The following is a 26,251-nucleotide window of genomic DNA, read 5'->3' on the forward strand; positions in this document are numbered from 1 at the left end:
TGAGTGACGCACACATTTTATGTGTGCGCGTGCATGTGCACGCACGCTTAGAAAATAAATAGATTTAAGCCTGGATTCTGTAAAAATCAGGAGAATTATGAAAAATTAGGGACAGTCGGCATCTCTGCCAGGCTCTTGCCTTCCTGCGAAGGTTGTCCCAGGAATGCCATTCATGATGATGGCTTCTGTCACTCTGACACCTGTCCACTAAGAACTAGACTATGAGCAGTACTCATTTCACCTAAGTTACTGTATTTTATATATATCTCCTGGTATCTGCAGTGCTGTTGTAGCTGGGTTGGTCTCAGAACATTAGAGACAAGGCAGGTGAGGTAATAGCTTTTATTGGACCGACTTCTGTTGGTGAAAGAGGCAAGCTTTCGAGCTACACAGAGCTCCTCTTCTAACTTTCAGGCATTACTGTCCATGAAGCAAAAGGCTCTGTATCTCATTAAAAATACCTGGGCCATATAGATCAGTGTTTTGCAAACTGTGGGTCACGATCCAGTACTGGGTCACAGCATTTAAGGCACTGGATCACCTTGCTCTGGTCAGCACAGCTGACCAGGATATTAAAAGTCTTGTTGGCCGTGCTGCCCAGCTAGGACAGGCTAGTGCCTACCTTTTCTGACACCGCACTGCGCCCCAGAAGCAGCGAGCTGCCCCTGCTCCGAGCACCAGCTCCGCATTCCCATTGGTTGGAAACCGGCCAATGGTAGCTGGAGGGGGTGGTGCCTGCAGTGCTGACCAGGAGCCGCTGGAGGTAAGTCCGCGCCCCAACCGCTTGCTCCAGCCCTGAGCTCCCCAAAACCTGGAACCCCTTTCTGCATCCCTCATCCTTGGCCCCACCCCAGAGCCTACACCCCCAGCTCAGAGTCCTGACCCCCCTCCTGCACCCCAATACCCTGCCCCAGCCTAGAGCCCCCTCCCACCCCACAGCCCTCACCCCTGCACCCTAACCCTCTGCCCCAGCCCTGAGGCCCTCCCACACCCCAAATCCCTCATCCCTAGCTCTGTTGGGTCAGAAGAACAATTTTCTTCATTTGGGTCCCTAGAAAAGAGGTATATCTGTGGTTTTCAAAGATGACAGAAAAGGTTATATCTATAAAAATAAAAAACATTTAGCAATGTTAACTTTCAAGGTAAAATGAAATGAACACTCTAAAAAAGTAAACAAACAAAAAAAAACCAGATACTAAGGCAACATGTATAAATGTAAGAAGTATAAATACACTTAAACTTTTCTAAAAGTCAGTTTTTCCTTCACTAACCTGCAAAAACCTGTGTCCAGGCCCTCAAGGTTCTGTGTTTCCCCTGCAATAATTGAGGGCATCTTTAAAACGTCTAGAGCAATGTAAAGAATGTGGCTCCCTGTTCTGCTTTAGATGTTAGCAATACCATTAACTGTTGCAAAAGAAACAGATATCTGAAGATCTGAGCTCAGGTCTAGGCAGGTAAAATTAGAAGAGGGGGAACCCACCTTTTAGTTCATTATTAAAAATAATTTTATTCTACACAAACACACATTATGGTAAACCCAAATCCTAGTCCCATCGAAGTCAAAAGCAGAACTTCAATTGTTCAGTGGCCCAGAATATAGTGGTTAATTATTTACAAAAAGTTTTTCAACTTAAAAAAGTTCTGTTCACTTTTAGTTTAATACAAAAGGGATCTTTTACATATTATTTACCAATTCTGGCCATCTACCAGTTTAAGATACTCAATTCTTGTCCCTACTGAATGCAATACCTTTGTAGCTATACAATAATTTGGAATTTAGGTAGCTGACTGTTGTTGAGCAATATTCTGCTGCGAGGTATTTGAGTAAAAACTCTTAAAGAAGAGCTGCTTAGCTCTCTTGATCTTCCTAGGAGAAGGAAGAAAAGAAGCCACTTCCTTTCTTCCTCCACACCTCAGCCTCAGCAGCAGCTGGATTCCACTGCTCCGGCCCCTTCAATAGAGAGGGGGATAGGAACCTGCAGTTCTGATCCCCTCTCGCCTTGTCTGCTGCAGGGAGTGAGAAAGAGAGAAGATCCTTGGGTGAATCTGAAGGCAGGCCTATTGGATATCCCTTTGAAGACTGGAGATAAAAGTAAGACAATCAGCTAGCCACAACCTGAAATTGTCAGGTGTTGAGATTGAGGGTGAAGTCATCCAGGAAACCACAAGAGACGAAAGTTAAGTTGTCCAGAGAACTTCTAAGTTCTGATTACAACTCAGCACAATCATTTCTCCCCAAAAGTAATGAACTGCAAACATTTTGCCATACCATATATATTTGGGTTGATAATAACATGAAGGAGGTAGTGCTATAATACACTGATATTTTGTGGAAAATCAGCGTTCTGAAGTGGGCAAGATGTGAGGCATTTGCTAATCTAAGCAAAGACTATTTAATGTGGCGAAAGAAACATCTCCTAGTCATTGCAGTCCAAGATCCTGCAAAATGATCTGTGTAAGCAGAGCTTGGCACCTGTGCCAAGCCTGGCTAACCCTGCAGGGACATATGGGTCTGCCCCCGTGGAACAGTTTGCAGGTTCGGGGCCTGATATTTGAACAAAAGGGAAATGTGTTTTTATATACACATATTGTGTTTGTGTAAAGTATATACAATATGTATATGCACAATACATGACAGTGATACAATAGAAAAGTTTGATTAAAATGCATTTGGGTCATCTGCATTAATCCCAGATGTGAAGCTATTAAAACCCTTTGTACCATTCTGCATATACCACATATTTTACAAAAATACAACTTTGAAATACTTCCGAATTTGTGTTTCTTTTTACTTTTGTGTTTGTTTTTGTTTCCTCTCACCTAAAAAGTCAGTCTCTCTCAGTTCCAGGAGAGAAACTAGAAAGGTTTCTGAGAAAAAACAAACCCCCACTGATATGTAAACAATACATGTCCTACATAATAATATTACTATGCATAAAAATATCATGACACATGAATAGATCCCAGATGCTTCCAGAGATAGAAGCAACTGCAGGCTGTTCACTGCAAGATGGGGAATCTCCCTTTTCTAATGATATAAAGCTTCTTTACTAAAACCCTGAAAGGCTATGAGATATCACGCCCTAAATCTACCACTGATACCAGGACTGGATATTGCCTATCCTGATCTGTAGGGCAGTATAATTTGAAGGTCTGGGAAACAGAGAAGACAATTCCATGTTTGGAATAAAGACAAGTGCTCTCTCTTTTCCTCAACTATTTGTATAGCAGGTTGATATAATTCAAAATGGCAACAGTTGGTGGCTGTTTGAAACATTTCAGAGGTTTAAAATGCCAGTAGTAGTCCTAGAGGAAACTGATTAGTTGGTAGGGCTCAGGTGAGGTGGTCAGGGTGCATGACAAATGTCCTTTGTCACATAGCCATTGCTTCTATGGGTGGGTGCATTTATACAGAAATATTTTTAAAGTCATGTTCAAATACTAATCACTATAAACACCTCTATTTGGTAGGAAATTAATTAGTTTTTCCCATCACACAAAAGGGGAAACTAAACTAAATGTAAGTGACATGCTCAAATGCACAACACTACGCAATGAGAGAGTTGCAAAACTACTGAGAGAACTCAGGAGTTCCTGTTTCCCAACCCTAGACTCAGGCCACTAGCCCATGCCGCCACTCTAATATATCGGCTTATATGAGAAAGAAAATGGGAGGTGGCAAGTGAAAAATTATGAGAACCTGGTAAATCAAACATGAGAAGTTTCTTGGATGGCATCTACATATTCTGCTAGTCTGTGATAATTAGAGAGTGAGGTGGCTGAGCTCACATCTTTAATTGAACCAGCCTCTGTCGGTGAAAGACTCTCTTCTTCAAGCTTGTCTGTCTCACCAACAAAAGCTGGTTCAACTAAAAAAAAAAAAAAAGAAAAAAGTTACCTCACCCACCTTGTCTTTCTAATATCTTGGGATGAATACAGCTACAACAACTCTGTATATGGTAATGACACTCACAAACCTAGAGAACAGCATGCAAATATCCAGTGGCTTGCAATTCACCATCTGAAATTACTAGCTGTTCTTTTCACTTGCCTGCTTGAGGCCATAATTTGAGAACAATCTCTGAACTCTTACGTTTTTATTTGAATGGTAATTTAGGCTCACATACTAGCTCCAATCCACCCACAGAATGTGATTTATGTCAATGAAAATTCCTTACAATCAAGGCCAGTATAGTAAGTGAAACTTGGCCTTAGGGGAAGTGGGGAAAAACAGGAGTAAGTCACAACATTCTCAAAAACAAGACAGTTACAGTAACCTTGGAAGAGATATGCATTCCACTCTTTTCATCAAAGCAGCAATGTCACAATGGCATTTTGCTAGAGGAAATGCAGGAAGAAGGTATGAAGAAACAAGAGGGCAACACTTTATACCTAGATGACCTGAGATACCAATTATAGCAAATGATCAAAAGAATCAATGGTAAAATAGAAAAAAAGGATAGTACAAGGAGGAGGAAAAGAGTCAAGAAATAGAGCCAAATAATTTAGGGTCAAACTGCATCACAAATCCAGTTTATATTTACCTACAGATCATCAACAGTCCATAACTACATCAGCATTTTCTACAAAATATAGGTGGTTTGTTTCTGAAGCACAGAACTGTTAGTATTCTGAATAAAATTATATACAAACACTCAAGATCAACTGACCGAAGTAAAGAACTTTTATTTAGTGATAGCACTCTTTGTTGCTTTCCACTCTCAAACAGTACATTGGAAATACTGCACATATATAAAACCATTTTACATACGGTATGAAAAACACTTCCATACTGATGCAAAAAGGGTATTGGTAAGGATAGTTTGACAGGCAAAATCTGACTATCCTTGAGTTAATTTTCTGTTTTTAATAAACTTGATGATTGTGTTAATAAGTTATAGTTAACTGTCTTTATGGTGCTTTGGTGATGGAATGCTCCATGCATAGCTCCACTATTCCAGCATAAACGTATAGTGAGAAGACACCTCTCCAATGTTTATATTTAGCTGATCCCAGGGGAGAGGATGTCTCTAAGCTTTTTTACGCACTCTTATTTCTGATCTCCAGACTGCAAATGCATTCGTTTTGGAGCACTCCCAACTGATTTAAGAATCACAGTTAAATGTCCCAATATTGCTCATAAACCAGTGTCTCACACATAAGAGAGCAATATACTATTAATTATATCTGTCTGAATGTTTAACCATTTTGATAATTTAAGGGGAGATGGGCAGGTCAAAGTTTTCAGGTACCATGATCCAAAGCTTACTCAAAGGAACAGAAAGATTCACACTGAATTTTAAAAAGGCTGATCTGAAGCCCATTAAACCTGATTTTTTTCAAGACTATATATTCATATTTTTTAAAAATCTTTATAATGGAATCCATTTCCCAAAACCAAAAAAAATGATTGTTTTCAATCTTTGCAACCCAAACATTGCAGCACCGGGCTAGAGCAAGAGGTAATAAAAGTAAAATCTGCTAGAAAACAAAACTAAAAAGGAGATCTCTCTTTTCCCAAGCTGAAAGAAATGCAAACACTAAAAACAAAGATCAAAGAAATTTAGGGTTTTGCAATTCTTTGTTTTAATAATTCCAACTCATTGCGGAGGACTTCTATTTTACATGACATTATCTCTTTAAATCACTATTACTCAGGGACACTGAATTTGCTACATTATTTAGTTGAAGGAAGTATTTATATACAGTTTTCCACCAACATGTTAATGTTAAATATAAAAATAGACTCCTTTTTTAAGTCTGCTTTACTTTACATTATATTGTTGCATCATATGCAGACAAGTTGCAACAAGACAATATGCCAAAATGTAAATTAAATATTTTGTCTCCAGACAACGTACTTGTTTTCTGTCAGTAACAAAAAAAAAAAAAAAAAAAGCCGGTGAACCAAAGTGGAGAGAATCCTAAGTTATCTGCAGTCTCCATGAGCCAGCAGTGCAAGAGCTCGCATACTTGTACAGTAGGTATGTACAAGATAGCTTTGCAAACGTTACTAGAATGATTTGCAACCAGTGAAGATAATTTTGATTATTTCCACTCCAAAAATTCCTATATCAGAGCCACATAACTGAAGACAATCTAATCATAGGAAAAAACAGTGATGGGAAAACAGTCTTCGCTAATATTATATAATTGACTAGATATACATATCTTGTCTAAAAGTGACTAAGCACCCTGCTTCTGAAAGACTCCAGTATTCTGAGAAAGGGAAGTAAATACTTTTAAAAATAATCTGACTTCCTTTCCCCCCACCATGGCCAGTATCACTGATTTATAAACAGAATTTCTGTCTGAAGTCTCAACTGCAGCACAGCAAAATACATTTGAAAAATTTAAAGGGAGCAATACATCTGTTGTTCCCACCTCATGTCACTGGGCACAATACAGTAAAGAAAAATAAAATTCTCCTTCAAGACAATTTAAATCAATGACAAAAGAACAATGTAAAGCAGCCTCAAGGTAAGCAGCAGTTCAGTGTTTAGTAATGGGTAATATAAAATTTAATCCTTGTTAGATGTATTTTGATTAGTTTTAATAAACGACTGATTTTCTTTTGGTTGTTTGTAATGACAACACATCATCTAAGGAGCTTTATTCTTTTTTCCCCTCTAGTCACACAGTATGGTAAATAGACTGTCTAGTTTTATGAATTAGCATTTAAAACTAGTGTAGGTTATGCAACAAGCATTCAAATTCTGTAGTATTTTTGATAGCAGTAAATAAAGAGCCTTTTAATAACTTCAACATGTGTTTGAAAAAAAGTAGTTACATCAAAGCCGTTCAAATGCTGAAGACAAAAACGAGTAAAAATCCAGTTTGGTATGAGACAATTTTAGTGCACCTAGTGCAGTGTAAACAGCCTTTCACATTCCCCTCAAGGGAAAATACTGTAAGACTATATCCGAAATGAATCAAGCATATTTAAAAAGATCACAAATTGGTCAAATGAATGTGTATTTTTGGCAGATTCACTTCAGATACTACTTGCTACAGTCTATAGAAATCTCTAATCTCACATCAGTGTTGCCTATAGTGCTTCAATATTTATTACATGTTATGATAAGTACCTGTGAAAGGGGACATTCCTTGGCCAATGAACTCTGGTTCATATCCTTCAGTAAGTCCTTGAGAGCATTTCTTACTGTTGTGTGAGACCACTGTTCAGGAGGCAAGTCTTCTAGTTTAGGGCAACTATTTGAGACATAGATTAGAAAAGGGATTATTACGAGATTGCATCCTGCTGCAGAACATTCCTTTAAGACAGACAGATTTCATTTTGTGCATCAAGCAGATGCATCTGGAGATTGCTCTCGGTCTCCTGATTGTTCCGATTAGTTAATTACTTTATACAACACATCTGCTGTATTGATGCATGAATTATACATCAGCTGCATGTGGCGACTATTTTTTCATGTTACTTCTACCTTCCTGCTCTGATGCGCTTGGTAAAACAATTTAAGGTGTAATGCTTTCTCACAACTGATCATGAAAAGCATTAACATATTAACCAACCATTTTTTGCATTTTTTGTTACTGTGAAATTTAAGAACCTAGATAGCAACAATAAGTGTGAGCAAATCATTCTTATACAAAATGCACACAGATGGTACTGTTCATGATATGCAAAAATATTTTTCTCTTAAGTAAACTTTATGTAAAATGCCTTCTTGTAATGCATCATTTAATTGACTAAATTGCAATATACTTTTAATGAGATATCCAGAGAAAAATCTATGTATCAGAGCTATACGCATGAAAGTTTTCTACAACCGCATGTTGTAACTTAAAAATTATAATAACCAAAAAGGAATGTAGATAAGCTTTTGAACTTTGAGCACACAGCACAGTGGAAATCAAATACAGGCTATATTACTAATCCTAACAGTGGACAAATAGCAGTCCATGACCTAAGACTGGTATGTGTGACTCACCTGTGTAACTGGATTTTCAGTGTGACCACATGATACACATCTTGCAGCATGTCTGCTACTGTAGCATCAGGGGCATCTGTCACATAGGAGAGTGGAACTGGATTCCACTTCCCAACCTGGATTAGCCCTGTGCCAGATAGAGAAATTATATTATTTAATAAATTTATTTTACAAGGCTTTGAAAAATACCTGTGATTTTAAGCAGTGCCACTGTCCTTCATTCCATGCTCATTTATTTGAGGACAAGCACGAAAAACCTGCAAGTTAGCTGTCCATGCTATGAAATTATATAAATGCATTAAAGGATCAAAAATACCATCCAAATATATTTTGTCTTATTGAACTCTCAGAACTTAAGAAAATCAAACACATTATATGGGATATTATAATGCAAGATCTCAGTACTGAAAAATACTTCACAATCCACAGAACCCATCAGTAACAGAATAAAAGAAACAGAGCTAGATATTTAGTCATAAACGCAAGTTGACTCTCAACAGTCCATCTGCTCAAATATGCTTTACACTTCCTTGTGGATCCTCAGTGGAGCAGATTATTAAGGTCAATAAGCATACTAATGATTCAGTTGAAGTAATTTTTTGAAGATTATACTCTACCTCAACCTTCCATGAGCAAAGCATATGTGAACTAAATAAAAACACATTAAGCAAAAATTTAAAAGAAACAAAACCTACAAGGAGTAAAACATCATAATTGTACTGCATTCCAGAAAAAGTTTCTACATTTTCCCCCATAAAACAAACAGTACAGTTTAGCAATCATATTTACCTTTTGCTTGGGCAGCAGAGCTATGAGAATATCCAAGTGATAGCAAAGCCATTTCAATCAGTTGGTTGAATAGCATGTCCTTCCTTACCAACACAAATTCTGCATGCTCCTCCTTACAGTCATACTCAATGGAATTTTCATAATGTTCCACTACACAAAACACTGGAAGCATAGTTCCTATTAAAAAAAGTAAAATATACAGTATTAACTGGTGTTATTGTAGGAATAAGGAAGAAATCTACCGCATTACATGGCTAAAAGCCCTATAAAGTTGCAGATGAATATCTAAGGGTACCCTCTGTTTGTGTAAAACATCACTCCCTCCCCTCCCAAAAAAGTTATTTAAAATAAATATTATTTCCATAAAAGGCATAAATGCAAATATATCCCTACTACTACTTCATCTGCTACAGAACAGAGAATTACATGCCTGCAGAAATAAATAATAAGGCTGACAGGAGAGAAATAAGTTGGTTGTCTCTGTCCTGTCTGATTTGTTGTGAGTAGCATGCAGCGTGAGAACCTAAATACATACTGCAGATGTCTTCAGAGTAAGCCATTTTAATGGCATCTACATAATTTTGTTCATTAATGTTAAAACTTTCCTAATTGTGCCAAAAGTATGCATTTACCTTTGATTTAAAAATTTCACTTTTGTCTTTTGTTAAATCTCCATGTTACAAACTGTACAAGGAAACAAAGCACAACCTACTGCTAACTGATGCTGCATTCATTGTCTGGATCTAACCAGATCCCTACTAAACTGCAATTCCAAGACCTGTATCTTTAAGAAACAGTAATAGTAATTTTAATTCAGTTTTAAATTTACCTGCCATTGACACATTTTTGGCATATGTAGTTTGCTACTTCACACCATATATTTCTAGTCTTACTGTAGATATGATTTGTATGTCCAAAAGTCATTTTCTTGGTTGTTACTAATTATATATATATATATATTTTTGTATTTGAAGACAAATGTTTTCCCACACCTTTTGCTTAATTCAGTGCAATCTACTAGATCATGACCAGAAGATTAACAGAGAGCCCAGCAACACTTACTGCTGGGAAGAAGCATTCTTCTGGAAGTCAGAATTGTGGATTTCTTTAAAATTGTATTTATTTTATACAAAATAGCAGGGCACTACAAAAAGACCTTGGAACTGCAGCCCCAATCCTGTCCTTAGTGAAGTCAATAGCAAAACTCCCACTGGCTTGAGACGTGCAGAATCAGGCTCCTTAATGACAGGAAGCAAAAGGGTTAAAAAGCAGATGCACAAGAATTGGCTTATGGCAGATTGCCAGAGGGGTATCATTTTTAGTATAAATGATGACAAGGGTTACTTTAACAGGGCACCCAGGATCTCCAATTAGTCCTGCAATGTTAATGTCTCTGTGAGCACTGCCCTCTAGACTTATAGGGTATGTCTACACTGCAATTAAACATTCACGGCTGGCCCATGTCAGCTAGCTTTCTAACCTGCAAAGGTGCAGAAAAGATACTATAGTTGAAAAAATAAATGTATTGCAGATATAGGCTTTAAAACCCCTTTGTTCATTTGTACTCCTGCCTGTGACAAGAGATTATAATAGAGAGATACCCTTTAAGGATATTTTATTATATAGCTATAGATATATAAATAAATTACACACACACCCCACATCTGCACTAAGCTGTTCACCAGAGAGTCAGTCTCTGGGAAACAAATCCCTTCAGGCTCATTTGGAAAAGCTCACAAACTCAGTCCGGTTTGCCCAATAGACACAGCATGAAAGACAAGACTAAATGCTTGCCAATATTTATGTAGTTGGGGGAGAAGGGGAGAGACAGAGTTGGGGAGGGGGAAAAAGGGATTCTGTTCTTGTTTTTAAAAATCACAAATAAGACAAGACAGGAAGACCAGAGCAAAAACAGCATATGCAAACTGGCAATTTCTTCACTAGATTTAATTGAGCTATGGTTAGATTTCCAAAAACAAAAACAGCCCACACAAACTTTACTTGGGAGCGGGTTTTTCCCAGCTCTCTGAGTTCAAGTCTGACCTGATAGAAAGTTTCACTGTTAAATATCTGAAGGCAAAATCTACATCAAGCTTTATTTTCATGTGAAATACATAACTATTTCAAAAATTACAAAGGCAGGGAGTGAAATACTGCTTTTGGTTTCTTAATTTCTCCTCTTCCCCTGCCTCCAGTAGGCTACAAAAATTAGACTACTGCAACACAGACATTTCATTTTATGTACAAATGTCCCGTAAGTTACAGGATTCCTAAAAACATACTACTTGAAACAAAACAGTAGGACCTCTTGACCAGATTTTGATGCAAGTTGTAGATATCAAAGGTGTATCCTGATAGTGACACACAGGTACCATCTGACTACAAATCAAGTCGCTAAACCTTCTAGCAACTGTCACTTGTGTCCTTTTGCTAATGTGAAAAACATTATGCAGAAGAGCACAATCTTAGCTGGCTGATCACTCTTGCTAGTATTTGGCAAGAAATTCAAGTGCAGCAACTTCATAACCTTCTAGTATTAAAGGGGAGAGCACTGGTCAGTATTCGGTGCTAAAAATACAACATGATTTAAACCTGTGTTAGAGCTTTTGCTGAAGGTTTATGAGCCTGTGTAAACAGCACGTCTGCCATAAGGAGCAGTGAAATCTGTAGAATCCTTGTCTAAAACTGTCCTGGCATTAAAGTTTGCTGTGCAAATATCACACAATACCAGAGACAGCTGAAATCTCCTATTTAGGAATTTATGGAACTTATATGTTTGCAGGCGTCAGAAAGTCCTTTTTATATAGCCTCAATGCTTCACAGTACAATATTAATGCACTCTGTTTGAAAAGCCATAATAAATTATATTTTTAATGCTCTTACCCTGGCTTTCTTAAGATGCATACATTCTTGGCAAACAATCAATAAATAGGGTAATCATGAGCAGAGGCCAAAGAATTTGCTGAAGTGCTGTTTTTCCATTTTTAATAGATAAAGATCTAACAATACAGACTGCTGTGTCTGTTCATTTCAGGATCAATATATTCTTTGTTTTCACCAAACCGAGGAAAAAATAAATGATTGTATGATAAATGTTATGCATCAGGCACAATGAAATCCCACTGCCTTCTAACTTAACGTGTTTAATGGTCTTGGCTGCATTTTACACTTTGCTTAGCAAATGCAAGAAAAATCTGAATTATAAACATATAGCAATTATACTGAGAAAAAGTAGAAGTTGTTTTAAAACAAATGCCAAACACATACAGCATGTTTTGATTTAAATTAGCAAGTCTGTAGTATACAGTCAAAAAAGACATATTTTAATATACAAGATTAAATATATGATGGTGAATTCTGAAGTATTTTAATACAAACAAAAGCCACACACACCAATCAATGATTCTAAATGTGATTTTTCCTTGTGAGAATGTCTAATTACAGCAAACCAACTACTGCAAAATATGATGCCCAAGATGTTCATTGTCAATAATGAATTGTCAATCTTTACAGTTTATTTTCTTAAGTACATCATAAATGACTTTTCCAGTGTGTTACCTAAAGATTTAAACTCTCTTCTTTAAAGAACTTGCAAATGTTAATGAAACACTGTTGACTTTTCCAAGCTTGGACTATCACCAAGAGCAAAGGCAAGAATTAGGTTTTTAGGATTCTGTGCATCTTTTTATATATATTTCAGTGCTGCTTAGCAAAACAAACTCACCAGAGAGCGAGTTAATTACATTAACTGTCTTTCAGTGGAAGATTCTGGTCTAATGAGGACAACTAAACTTAAGACGCTCTTTACCTTAACAAAAATAAGACTCCACCCTGGAAAGCAAGATGCTCCACCCAAACATGAAGCTTATATTTCACAAATGTGATTTACATCAGAACTGGAATAATTTTTTTTAGAATTCAATACTGAAATATAAATGATGTCTGCGAAAAGTATGTTTCCCCACCTAAATGGCAATGCATATATTAATATAATTAATATTTCTCCAATGCAGATTAAAAGTGTTACCTTTTCTAATATTTGTTTTCATCAGGTGTCCAGAGTGTTTTAAAGGCACTCCTTGCATTTTAGTTCCTGTACTTCCAAGTCTTCCTCTTCCTAATGGGCTCCCATTCTGTTCCAAGCGCGCAATTTTGGCTGGTGGACCTTTCGGATCGCTTACATTGTTAGACATTTCTGAATGGTCTTTCCCCTGAGTTGCCTCGTTCAAATGATCCATACTCAGTCCCGCCTCTAAAGATCACCTGCCATGATTTAAAAAATATATATATGTTGCACACGTGTGCGTATGTGTATGTAGACAGTTAACACACGTACAGAGATACATATGTACTGTAAGCTCGCAATTCAGAAGTAAATGAATATTTTAAAATAAGATAATATATTTATCCTCAGAAAAATGTTCCCATTCTCCAAAGATTGAATGATTTGGTGAAAAAATATTTAATGCCACCTATAGAACACTAAAACATCTAAGTGCAGCCTAGGTAGTCATATTCTTTCTTGAATTCTTAAGAATGAGAATGAAATAGGTGAAGGAGATTACTAAATTACATACTCCAATCTATCCATTGCTACAAGTCTCACAACTGTTTGTTGTAAATCATGAATGCTTTTATTAAAAACAAAATTAAAAAAAGAAAAAAATGAAACCAACACTATAAAAGTGCTTTCTCTCTGCTAGGAAATAAATGCAAGTACAACAATGAGGAGAAGACTGAAACTTTAGGTAACCATGCAACAGATTTATTAGCAACATGAAATATTGTGCATTTACATCTTTTTCCTAGAAATATGAACAACTTCAATTGCCTTGTAATTTTTGATCAGGTGGGGTTTTGTTTGTTTTTGCATTCTTCCAAGCTGTTTTACATTACGAATTATCAACTTTTGAAAAACTTAAAATATGTAGACGAATATTTTAAGATGTAATCCAGTTTTAATGTTGGGTCAAATCTTTTAAAAGTCAAAACAAACTGAAAGAAGGTGGAAACATCTCTCAAATATCACAAGGGTCTCATGCTGAAAAATCACAATTCCTGTGGAACTTCAGAAACCCTCCAACACAACTACCTGAAGTAAAAAAAAATGGAAGTAATTTCAACAATATCAAATCAAGAAAATGGGTATTTTAGCATGTTGTATTTCCTATCTAAAAACTTGTTTCTTAAAACAAAACACATTCCAGATAAATGACTGGATCATTAAAATTCCTAGACTAAAACACTGAGTAAGTTTGTGATTTTAGTTATATGGATAGATACACACACACATCCCGAAACCTATTTTATCAACTATAAAAAAGTCAGTTACTGAAAATAGATACTTATCTGGTAGTGATTTTATTCTGGATTACTATCCTAGTTATATTAGGGTCTTCTACCTTTTTCTGACTGAGAAAGGTCTGGTCACACTGTCAATTACATTATATATAGAATATAATCACAAAGAACAGGTGACTAGACATTCATTTTATGAACTAGTATTTACATTACTGAGTACAAACACTAATGCTAGGGGAATTATATTTAGAAAGACTTGCATGAATCTGATAATTGCTACTTTCTTTCAGTTGCCTAGTAATTCAACACATTTTGTACATTTTTCATTGCAAAGCTATTTAAGTCTGGATTTCTTGGGAGACACCATATATTCCAATGATAATTCTGTAAACAATTCTATCCTGTTTGAACACAGGCTGCTTTGTCCTACATAGCCAAGAAAAGAATCTGTGTTAATCTGGATGTTTACTAGCAACCTTAAGAATGCCGACTGAATAACTGTTAAATTTAGAAAATAATGGTTATTTATCCTTAAGCTGTAGAGTGACATGCTGAGAACCGAAGGTTTACCATTGATCATGGTCCCATCTGTTTTTGGTCATGAGTCTCATTAAATAATAAATGTGCCTATTTTAACCACTTTTTTTTAAATCAAGATTACTCTATCATTACATTAACTACAGTCTAACCAAAGATGCAGACTCAAATCATTGACATCTACCAATGTATCCTTACAATGCTGCTTTATTATAAAACTATTCTGAAACTAGTCTTTCTTGAGAATAAGAGGATTCACTTAAAAAAAAAAAAAAGCCTTACACAAGAAAATCCATGTCACTTCTGGCAACTTAAGAAGTACACTACAACTCCAAATTTCTTGCTACAAAAAGTATCCAGTCATCATGAACAGAATTGTATATCATATACAATGAATAAAAATGATAGATCAGAATTTAGTTAGTGTATTGACTGCTACCAAAACATCAAATAGGTCATTCTAATTTGGCCTTAGAATACCAACCCATAGGCATCCTTTAACCACTTAGTCATCTTGTAAAAAGCTTTACATTACAAAGCAAAATTACATGCACATAAAACACCTAATTTACTCATTTCAACTCCATGCCCAAGGCTAAAGTTCACTGAAACCTCAGTTTGGAATAGCGATGAGCAACAATCAGCATGGCCTGCCCAGAATGACAGCACTATGGAATAACTATTATCTCTACAGATGGCAGGCAGAGAGTTTATTCAGGTTTCATATTTAGACCTCTTTTACCCTAGCTACAAGTTTTCATCCTAGACATTATATAAGGTCACAATTTCAACATACAGTTTCAAAAAGATTACACACATCAACTAATTTCTGAATGAATTCATCGTAATAGTCCCTGTTCCTGAAATAAGGGGAATCTGTATTATTTTATTTCTTTAACTTCTCATGAATTAGCCCCCTCCCTTTTTCATCTGCCCTCCTTTTTCTCTCCCCAATAAAAACCCATAATCACATTTAAAACAGGCTCTGCTCTTATCCATTCCATATGGCTGTCAGAATCCAGGCCAAGCTTTCACTGTGACCTTTTAAAGAGACAAAGAAGTAAAGTACTATCTAGAAACAGAAACACTGCAGTTTTCTGAGTGAAATTAGCAAAACCGACCCGAAACTCACCACGTCAAAACTTGACAGCATATAAATAACAAAAACAAAGGAGGTTTCCTTTGCAGCCAGAGCTCTTGAAGAGGAAGAAGTTCAAGACTGATGTTGGCTAGGTTCTTAAAACAATCAAAAAAAAAAACCACACACACACACACACTACACCCCTTTTCCCCCCTAAAAAGCCAGCAGTCTTGAATGCTACTTCCCCCGAAATTCTATTATTTTCCTTTTTATTTTTTTGGTTATTTTCCTCTATGCAGGGGAGGGGCAAAAATAAATGACGAGAAACAGAGTAGCCATGAGCAAAACGGCAATGGACAAAAATATTAAATCTCTTTTAGGAAAGCAGTTTTCAAGGTTTGGAAAGGGAAGGAGGAAGTGAAGTTCAAAATTGAACAGATAAGTGTAATGCTAAAAATAAATTTAAAAAATGAAAGTAGTAGATTTAAATGGAGGGGATGACTTTAGTCTAGCTATTCTTTCAAAAATAATATCAATGCGGACAAGAGCAAGGGGGGGGGCGGGAGGGAGGCGGGAGAGGAAGCTTTTCTATCCAGGGTGAAGAGTAGAAAGTCTACTTCTAGGCTGTCACTTACACTATTATTCTCCAACAAGCATACAGAAGAACAGCGCGCACACAAAAATCAATCTGCTCCTCTCCCCCAAAACCACTAACAGCCCCCAAACTTTCTGCATGAATCTGTAGTGGGGGTAGGGGGTAGTGTAGAGAAAACAGCAAGAAAAGGCACCAAAATGCCACTTTTAATTTTGCCTTCCCGGTACGTTAAAAGAAAACGCACAACAAAATAGAGAGGATCTGTCTCTTCTCATTTACCCGGGGCTGTTGTGAGAGAGAGAGAAAAAGAGAAAGAGGAGGAGGAAGGAAACGCACTCACAAGACACTACCACCACCACCACCACCAAAAGTAGAGAGATTTCACTCCCACCGAGTCCACCAAGAGGTATGTATGATTATTTCAAAATAAAAAATGAACAAAAAAGAGTGATAAAAAACCCAAACAACTCCACGGAGAGTTACTGCAAATGGCAAAGGAAAAATTGGAAAAACAAAAGGTTGCAAAGAATAAAAAACATCCTGGATTTGATGCTTGTTTCCCCCTGGCTGGCTATTTATTTAGGCCGGTTTGGTGGCTGGATGTTACATGGATATGTTTGTGTGTCTGTGCGCGCGTGTGTCTGTCTCCTCGGACGGAGCTGCTTCGCTTTGCTCTCCCCCCTCCCACCCCCTCTGTGTTTCTGTCCCCATTAAATTATTAGTTGACTCATCACTCCTCCTCCTCCTCCTTCTGCTGCCGCCGCCGTCCCCTGCTCAGAGCCTCCTCTCCTCCAGCGCTTTCTGCTGCTGCTGCTGCCGCCGCCGCGGCGGCGGCTTCTTCTTCCTCCTCCTCATTTTAATACAACAACCGAGGCCAGCCGGCTTTTTGCAGCCCGAGACTAGGAGGGAAGCAGCCTCCCCGCTGCTGCCGGGAGCCTTTCCCCGGCGGCCCCGGATCATCCGACGCGTCGTGGGAGAAAGAGAGAGAGAAAGTGGCAGAGGAGGAGGAGGCGGCGGCAGCGGCGGAGGAGAAGAGGAGGGGGTGAGCGGAGGAGGGCAGCGAGCAGGGGTGGAAATGGGAACCGGAGCGAGAAGCGGGATGGAGGGGGGTTGGAAACCAGAGACCCAAAGAGGTGAGTGGGGGAGAGGGTTGGATGCGGGGGGGGGGGAGGGAAAGGGGTGCGATTTCCGGCCCAGGGCGCGCAGGAATTTGTAATCAGCTTGATTAGGGTGAGGCGGCTCTGCACTGATTACACACAATAGCCAAAATAAGCGGGGGCCGCGCGCGGCGCAGGCAGAGCGGAGCGGGCGCGCCTGCCTCCGAGCCCCCTTCTTTACGCTGCAGGCAGGCCGCGGCGCGGGGGGCCCAACCAGATGGGGTCGGGGGGGGGGCTGAACAATATCCAGGCAACCTGCCAAGATGTGCATAATAATCAACACCCCTCCCCCTCTGCTTCCCTGGTGCCAAGTAGCCAACACACGGCGAGGGATGGGACCCGAGGGGATTGCGCACTGGAACTACAGGGAGAGAGGGGACGGGATGCAGGTGACGCTGCTCCGGCTGCCAAGCCTGACAGCCACAGGGGCACCCGCCAGTGAGCAGAGGCTTTCGCAAAGCAAAGTGCGTAGGAGCTGGAGCGATGAGCAGACCAAGGGGCGGTAAAGAGGCAGCGTGGAGAGCTGCAGCCTGGAAAGCAGGTGCATGGTGCAAACAAGGAGCAGGCAGATTACAAATCCGGATGGACAACAAGAAGTCCAGAGTGGGTGAACCCTTAGAGGCAAAAATAAAAAACAAAGAACCCTATTTCCTCGCTACCTCGAGTGAAAGAGCTTTTGTTCCTAACACGAACCCTGGAACAAATTGTAAATAATAATTAAAGTTACGGGCTATATAGTTATGGGTGCACTCAAGATACCAGGAGAGGAAATGGGAATGCTCTGTCTTTGACTTGTAATATTACTTCACTTTACTCAAGGTTTTCCCAACCCCTGGAAAAGTGAACAAGAAATATGCTCCTCCAAGAAGTAGTTGCGGTTGGAAGCATACCACAGAAGAAACAGAACTCCCCTAACCAAGAGACCTAACAATGCAAATGGAAAGAAAGATTCTCTCTTTTGTATTATGCCAGATAACAGAGATGGACAAGCACACTTTAAAAGACAACAGTACAGAGGCAGGAGGTGGGACTAAATAGAGTACCTATTCAAGTTGTAGTGGAACCATAGTCACTGGCATGATGATCTACTATAAAGTTTTACAGCAAAGATGATGATGATGGACATATGTGTAACAAAATAAGAAACAGACATAATTAAACAACCCCATATCACAGATATTATAAAATCACAATATATTGGAAATAGTATAATCCTGATCAAAAAGCAATGCAATACAGTTGTAGCAATCTACAGTTTATAAAATAAGGTCCAAAACCCACCCAGTGAAATGCAAAGAATAGCAAACTACTGAAACTGGTAAAGTATTCACAAAATAAATGGGTATATGTAAAGATAAATAGATATTTTTCCCATGATGCACTGGGGGAAAGACCATACTAACTAGATAGACTTGAAAGCAACAAGTTTGCACAAGCTGTGAGAGAACAGGAAAATTAAACTCATGTATTGATAAAGTGCACAAGTTTAGACATAGTGTATATGAAATAAAAGCTATATTAGAAGCAGAAGAAGGTTTTAATTGATGCATGAAAATATGTACCCAATGGAGAAACAGTACTTCAGGGTACAACTTGAAAAAAAATTGTATTAAGAGAGGCAGAGAAGCTGTAATAAACTTAGAAGAGTTATTTTTTAAAGTAGGCAATAGGGAGCTAATATTAATCATAACATACAAAATGCAAACTACCACAATATAATTTCTGAACAAAGAAAATACAAATCAATAAATGCTGTGAAGAGTAAAGGTATCACCACATATACATTACTATAACAAGCAGAGCATCAAAAGTAGGCAAAGAAACAAGCTGACATCTACTGAAATAAGCACAAGCAACATACAGGGCACACAGGAAAAGAAAATGGTAATAGGGTAAAATACATAAAATATCATATTCAGCAATGCACAAAATAGATTATAATCACAGAAGCAAAGACATGCAATGCTTGAAAATGAATATATAATATTCAAAGATGTGAAAGTGGAATACCTGTGAAACAAAGTTATACACATGGTGTTTCATAAGGTTATTAAAATTATTACTGAAAGAGTGCATACTGGACAAAAAGGAAAACAACAAGAATCATTCTTTACAAAAGAAAAAAGAGGTGTCATCTACATTTTCTATAACAGATGATCAAGAGATCACTATCTTGCAGGTTTATTTAGAAACTGATCTTTTTCCACCAGACAGTTTGAATTTTATTTAGTCATTGAAAGATGGAATCTTTACCCCAAACATTCTAACACTTGAAAAATCTAATTTAAATAGTTGAACCTAAACTTTGTGGAATAATGGAGAATGTCTACACTGGATCAATTCTTACCTTTTCAGAATACCCTTTGTTTAAAAGATGAAAAAAGACTGACCACTGAAGTACACGAAAGAAAAGAGGAAGATGCTGAAAAATGAGAATTTAAAGTGACAGCACATGTATCTGTTGCTTGCAATATGATCTAGAATAAGGAAAATGCAGAACTCAGGGGAAGAGAGATGCAGTTTAATAAATAGCTATTAAAAATCCTTGGAACAAGGATTATGGCTATAACACCTTGTAAACTGATCACCAGATAAGATTTAAAAAAAAATTAAGACAAAATCTGTGTTTTAAAAAATGTATTTGCCTAAGTATTACAATACATATGTGAAAAAGAACTTAAAATGCACAAGTTAAAAAAAAACCCAGAAAATGATTAATCTTAAAGCATCAAGAGTAAACTAAAAGATTGGGGAGATAAAAATCTGATAATATTTGAGCACAGAGGGGTAAATGATATTGTTATGGACACTAACCAAACACTGACAAATACTTTGTTAATTATATGATCATGCATATACATACATCTTGGGCTTGAGATAAATGGTTATGAAAAATAATTGCTGTGAAATTGCATATATGTACATATACCGTTTGAAGTCCATACCACAATAAACTTCATTACTGTATATCACCTACCCCTGTTAACACACTCATTGCAGGCTCTGAACATTGACTAGTGTAAAACTTTGCTTAGAATGGAAAGCAAAAATTGAGACAACTATTCCTATATTTGCATATATGAATAATTATGCTTCTCATCAATAATAGCAAACTCAGCTGAAATTTTATTTCACTGGTTTATAATACTGATATCAGATTTTTGTAGCGAAAGGTAAAAAATGCTAACATTTTGTAAAAATGTGTAATTGTAGACCTACTATTATGCCAATACATGCTCAAGTATATCAATTTTATATTACAAAGAGATACATGGATAAAGAAACATAAATACCCTGGAATATATGCAGTCAGTAGTTTAAATATCTGATAACTGCACTTTTCAAATTAGTTGCATATTAAGTGAAGCCAAATACTTATATTAAAGCTGCCTCATTATAGTAATCAGAAATAAATATTTTGAATTAGAATGTGTCTTCCCAAAACTGTATATGGACACAAAGAAAGTCTGTATTCAGTTTTTGAACTCTGGGATAAGGTGACTCTCAATAGATCAGTCAGTACCTGGGTTACAGAATGAATACCTTTAGAGTGGAGTGTTACCACAGTACTTTCTAAGGACTCTATTCTGATCTCTCGTTCAAAGTAAGTTGGTATATCTCTGGACATTGTGGGTCAAAATCATGAACTTGGTAGGATGGTTGATATATAAAGCAAACAGGACATGACCTGGAAGCATCACAAAACTGGCACTAGAGACTGCACATTTAGTTTCATCAGATTTTTGTCCAGATCTGGCTGTGGTTGGATTTTCCACATTTGCATTTCTGACAACTGTGAGGCTACTAGTGTGACTCAAGTAATGGCCTGTGTTGGAGGTGATGCAGAGAGGTTGCACTGCAACAGGCATCTGTAGAGAAATTCTGGCTGGTTCCCAGAGTGTTCCCATCAGAATGGCAGCTCCTCTGTTTCAAGAGGTGAAGTGCACACTCTTCCATGCCTGGCCAGTTCTGCTGCTCAGTGTGGTAAGAGAGAATACTAAATCCTGGCTTTCAGGAAGCTAAGATCCATGATCACTAGAAGGGAGCAGTGGCTCTCCTCTTGCAGGTGCTTGTACTTAATGCTGCTCAGAGGTAAAGGGAGCATGGAGTGGGAAGGTCCTTGCACTTCCCTTCACACTGCCCCTTGTGCCCCTGTGCAGAGTTGGAAACAGTCAAGTCTATGGTGTTTAACTCATACCTACGACTGTGCATATTTATATCGTTATTTAACATGTGCCCAAGTCTGTCAGTTTAATGCAGTATTGACTTTCTAGCTACTTCTCCAGTAGATGTAACCCTGAATTGCGTATTAGAAATGAACAATCATTGTCTGAAACTACAGTCCAAACAGTTTACCTAACCTGACTGCCACAAGCAGAAATTACATTTCATATGTGTGACCAATATAGGGTGACCAGATAGCAAGTGTGAAAAACTGGGAGGGGGTGAGGGAGTAATAGGAGCCTATATAAGAAAAAGCCCCGAATATCAGGACTGTCCCTATAAAAATAGAGACATCTGGTCACCCTAGGGCAATATATATTGCAACATTTTGGAGTTAAGAGTTGCAGCATTTGGTGACATCTCAATGAAGTGAAAAGTGTATACTAAGCTTGCATTTTGATCAAAATCTGTCCCAGTCTGGGCAGTGTGTCTGTCAAAAAGTAAGAATGCTATGGATTTCATTTCACTGAGAAGCATATCACAAAACGCTGCTGTCCCGTCTCATTTTTATCTGTGTTCTTTCACATGTGATGGTCTGAAAGTTGCATAACATGAATATTTAACTTACTTTAGTCTGTATCCAACTGTAGTTAATTGCTTATTAATTGAAGTAAATTATCCTTACCATATCTGTTGGAGGTGAAAAACCTACATATGATGCACTCATTAGTTTATGGACTCAGAATCCCCTAGAAAATATCAGGTATCTACATGATGTCCCACAGTGCTGTATTTTACTTTGGATGTCTCAGTTAGCTTACAGTGTAGAAAAATCACATACAGGCAGACATCTCCCTATTAACTACATACCTAAGGAGGCTGGTGTTTATTCCTGCAAATGTTTTCTGAAATATATTTCAAATCAAGAAATGTTCTTTTGATAAAATGCATAAGATTATGCAAATACAGTTTAGGGCTAAAACAGGCTACTTTTAGTCATACCACCATATCCCTTTCCATATATGCATTATATAGATATTTTTCTGTTTTGATTGTGATAACTGTATGATTGGGGAAAACATATACTTTAGTTGATGTGACCTGGCTGGCCATTTAGGTTTGCCTCTAGCTGCCACAAGTCGCATTGGGGAAAATTACTGGGAGAAAATTATGGTATAAATACAACAAAAGTAATAACATTTTTGACCATAATAAATGTGGGGATTGAATGGCTAAAGAGATTGATAATGATAATATAGAGTCTTTCACCTTTAGGTTGCCAATGCAAATCCAAGTTGGTTGCAATGTTAATGGACAGGTGTCAGCATCACAAAAACCATCGCAACAATTAGTACTAATTGACAGTCTTGGTGGCAGTCTCAAGCAGAGAAATCTTGGACTGAATGGGCATGGAAACTAAACGCCTTAAAAGTGGTCCCACTAGGAGGAGATGAGGCTCTTTGTTGAAGCAGTGTGGGAAAGCTTACCTTGCTGCTGCCCAATCTATACCCGTGGCACAGACAAACAGAATTAATTCCCGAAGTCAGTATAGCTACTTTCACAAACACTAATATATATAAGAATGTTTTATGGCATTGAGTTTGCAAAGGGTGGACCACATTTTAAAAGACAGCCCCATAGATTATCTCTTCTCTCATTCACGATTGTACAGACCACCTTCCCACCAATTCACACTTATAACTTCCCTGTGGCAACTACAGTAATTGCTTTCATGGAAATTTGTAGTAAGAAATTATTTAATATATTCTTTTAATGCAATTTAGAAGCTGGAAGCAAAGAAGAAAGCCAGCATCATATGGTCTGCCAGATCTTCTACCTCGCAAGCAAGTGTTCCACAGGTCACCAGTAGCTTTCAGGTCACAGTTTGAAAGGCTCTGGTTTAAGGTAGCATTTTCAAAATACATCTGTGGGAAAGATACTTAATGTTGAGGGGTGCTCTCTGTTAAAACTCTGATTTTCCCAGACACTAGATAATTAGTAGGCAAGGGATGGGGTGGAGGGTTGGAATTGCAAACAGTTATGTCAAAGGACTTGGCTAATAAGTAGTGTTATTTGAGGGACATGTTCAAGCGGCACCTGTATTCATTTTTGGAGCTTGTTGGGATGCTGAAAACATTGTACTGAATATTATAGAAGAGCTTAATATCACAGATGTAAGCAACTAACACCAAACAAAAAAATTCTCAGATCTTTTTATTTACTAAAGTCAGAGTTAAACTGATATTTCCAAACTATTTTATAACACAGTTGAGTGTTGTTTTTCCAGACAAACTACTGAATTTCCTTCTTGGTCTTAAGTAAACACAGAGCTAATAAAGAAAGAGGCTTCCAAAGCAACACAGAAGTTTAATCCAACACTTTTGAGTAAGAATGAGATTTTCACACAGTCCAAGCAAAGCTGCATATTACAATGCAAAACAGCCCCTGCCATTGCAGTTATCACTACACAAGGACCATTCAAGTGCTATTAGCAAGACTTTTGATGCTTGCTCTGATGAGTTCCGACAGCAGAAATTTGTTATGCATTAGCCTGCTTTATCAAGAGGACAAAACAATCATTCTTTTTTCAGCTCTTATAGTACTAATAATTCACTTCCTCAAAAATCTACTGATAATTCTTGTGGGCTGGACACAGGGAAGAGTTTAAGTCTAAGAAAATGGTTAGAACTGATTGATGACTTGAACTATGTCAAACTTTCATTATGAAACCCAAAACCACAAGCAATCTCCTGGTTTCAAGTTTCATTAACTCAAAACTCTGCCCAGGTTCTGCCACTTTTTCTAAGGTTCAAAAAACTTAAGTGAACCGGTGCACATAATTTTGACCCAAATGTGGACAGGGGTCAATATTGGGTTGGATCTAAAAACCATGCAAAATATGTGGTTCTGGTGCAAACAAAGTTAAAACTTGGTTGTTTGGGCTGAATTTGCTTTGAATTTTGGAGTTTGCTCCAATCCAGAGCTCAGAAGATCCCACAAAAACAAAATTTGAAGAATTTTTTTTTTTTTTTTTTTTGCAGAAAATCAAATGGTTTTACAAAGCTCCATTGGCAAACAATGACCACACACCATACCTAGCAATATGGAGGTGCTAAAATAAAGTATCTTCTGGCATATCCAGTGCCACTATAATACATGTCATTTGTAGAAGCACACAGGAACATAATATAAAAGCAATCGAGCAACGTAACACTAAAGCAAACAACCTCAAAATGTTACTTTCTGTCCCTGTAAACTTCCAGAACACACTGGAATATCTGACTTAGATGACTAAAAACCAGAAAGAATAATAACTGTAATAATGGAATCAGAATACTAGGTCAATAATCAAAGAAACAAGGTATTAGAACACTTTTAATGTTTTACCTCACCAATATAGTGCTACCTAGTTCCTATTAACAATTATAGCATAGCCTTTGTTGAGTAATTAATTCAGGTAATGAATACCTGATCTGAACAGAAATTCATCTGAATGAGTAATTAGAGATGGGATCCCACCAAAAAAATGGGTAATTTTTAGGATCCTTGGTTAGAAGTCAGGTAGTAGATGGGACAGTTTATATGTAGTTAAGGCCTCAGCACAAGAAAAGAAATGAATAAAACATATCCCCCTAAGTGTTGTACAATACAATACAGTAATATAATATTTTGGGGAAAATGAGTTTATATTTTAGTTGATATCTTAGCAGTGTACCCCACATATTTCTTCAAAGAACTGTAGTGTGCGCATGAACTTTCACCATTGTTATAAAATTAATATTCATATTATGATTTCTTTTCAGAGTGTCAATGTTCAATTCCTTCTGTAGTACACAGTGATATACAGCATTTGTTTTCTCTTCAGTTTTTTAAAAATCTTCCTTTATAATTTCCCCCGCTTATAAAGATAGGACCTTCGTGAGAAATTGTGAAATATGTTACTCAAGAAAAATACAGAGGGTACTTTTTGTGTTATCTTCCAATTCATTATAATTTTGTAGGTATATAGATGTGGAATTTCCCTGTGCCATACCTGAGGGATGTGCAGTTTCAAATCTGGGTGGAACCAGGTAAGGAAAGATGCTTTTTCATTTGGACATAACCTTTCAACCAATTTAAGATTGGTATAAACTACTGCAGTCACAGAGATATAACTTCAGTACCAAGCTACTCCTGTTTTACATAACTATTTATTAGGATATTTGGGAGGAATATGACTTCTGTGTCACTCAGTACATCACACAGTACAGAATATGGAATATTTGTTTCTGAAATACAGATCATCTTCAAATACAAGCACACACCAATGTACTACCATCAGTAAATTGTGCTTTAAAACAGTCATCACTCGATACCAAAATTTAAGTTTCCTTTTATATCATTTTTTGTTAAAATAGCTTTTAGGGGAAAAGCACACAATATTTATCCATTCTTTCAATTACTACCATTTTGTTGCCACTGTCACAATGCAGCAAAGGGTTATGTCTTTTCTGCTTTATTTAGATGTGTGTAAATCTTTCCATGCACAAAAGGATTGTTATCTCCAGTCCATAGTGGACTTTTGAAAATAAGGAATAAAAAGAATCTGCTGTACTATCAAATGAGTGAAAGAAATTTAATTAAAACCTCTGAAGTGTATGCCTATTTAAGTATCATAACAATATGAGTGTGTTTG

General features: G+C 37.4%; 1 protein-coding gene and 1 long non-coding RNA gene across 9 annotated transcripts in view; one reads left to right on the forward strand and one right to left on the reverse strand.

The window, feature by feature from the left end:
* SATB1 (SATB homeobox 1) overlaps nucleotides 1-26,251 on the reverse strand; it is a 115,542-nt gene that overhangs the window by 79,582 nt on the left and 9,709 nt on the right. For 4 of the 6 annotated variants that reach the window (XM_030550922.1, XM_030550921.1, XM_030550920.1 and 1 more), the window contains exons 1-5: nucleotides 15,712-15,797; nucleotides 12,769-13,004; nucleotides 8,742-8,918; nucleotides 7,953-8,079; nucleotides 7,089-7,212 (exon numbers count right to left, since the gene is read on the reverse strand). In XM_030550922.1, coding sequence (XP_030406782.1) covers nucleotides 7,089-7,212; nucleotides 7,953-8,079; nucleotides 8,742-8,918; nucleotides 12,769-12,979 — 639 coding nt within the window. In that variant the 5' untranslated portion in view covers nucleotides 12,980-13,004; nucleotides 15,712-15,797. Of the gene's footprint in view, nucleotides 1-7,088; nucleotides 7,213-7,952; nucleotides 8,080-8,741; nucleotides 8,919-12,768; nucleotides 13,005-15,550; nucleotides 15,621-15,711; nucleotides 15,798-26,251 lie in introns of those variants that run through there. The other 2 variants (XM_030550918.1, XM_030550919.1) reach the window with 2 other exon arrangements.
* On the forward strand, nucleotides 16,589-20,384 carry LOC115645796. Of its 3 annotated transcripts, none has more exons than XR_003998825.1 (2): nucleotides 16,589-16,661; nucleotides 18,232-20,384. It is a non-coding gene; the product is annotated as an uncharacterized LOC115645796 (long non-coding RNA). The 3 variants fall into 3 exon arrangements; XR_003998824.1 differs by lacking the exon at nucleotides 16,589-16,661 and adding an exon at nucleotides 17,208-17,297; XR_003998823.1 differs by lacking the exon at nucleotides 16,589-16,661 and adding an exon at nucleotides 17,303-17,388.

Source organism: Gopherus evgoodei, chromosome 2, assembly GCF_007399415.2.
Source record: "Gopherus evgoodei ecotype Sinaloan lineage chromosome 2, rGopEvg1_v1.p, whole genome shotgun sequence".
NCBI classification, from domain to species: Eukaryota; Metazoa; Chordata; order Testudines; family Testudinidae; genus Gopherus; species Gopherus evgoodei.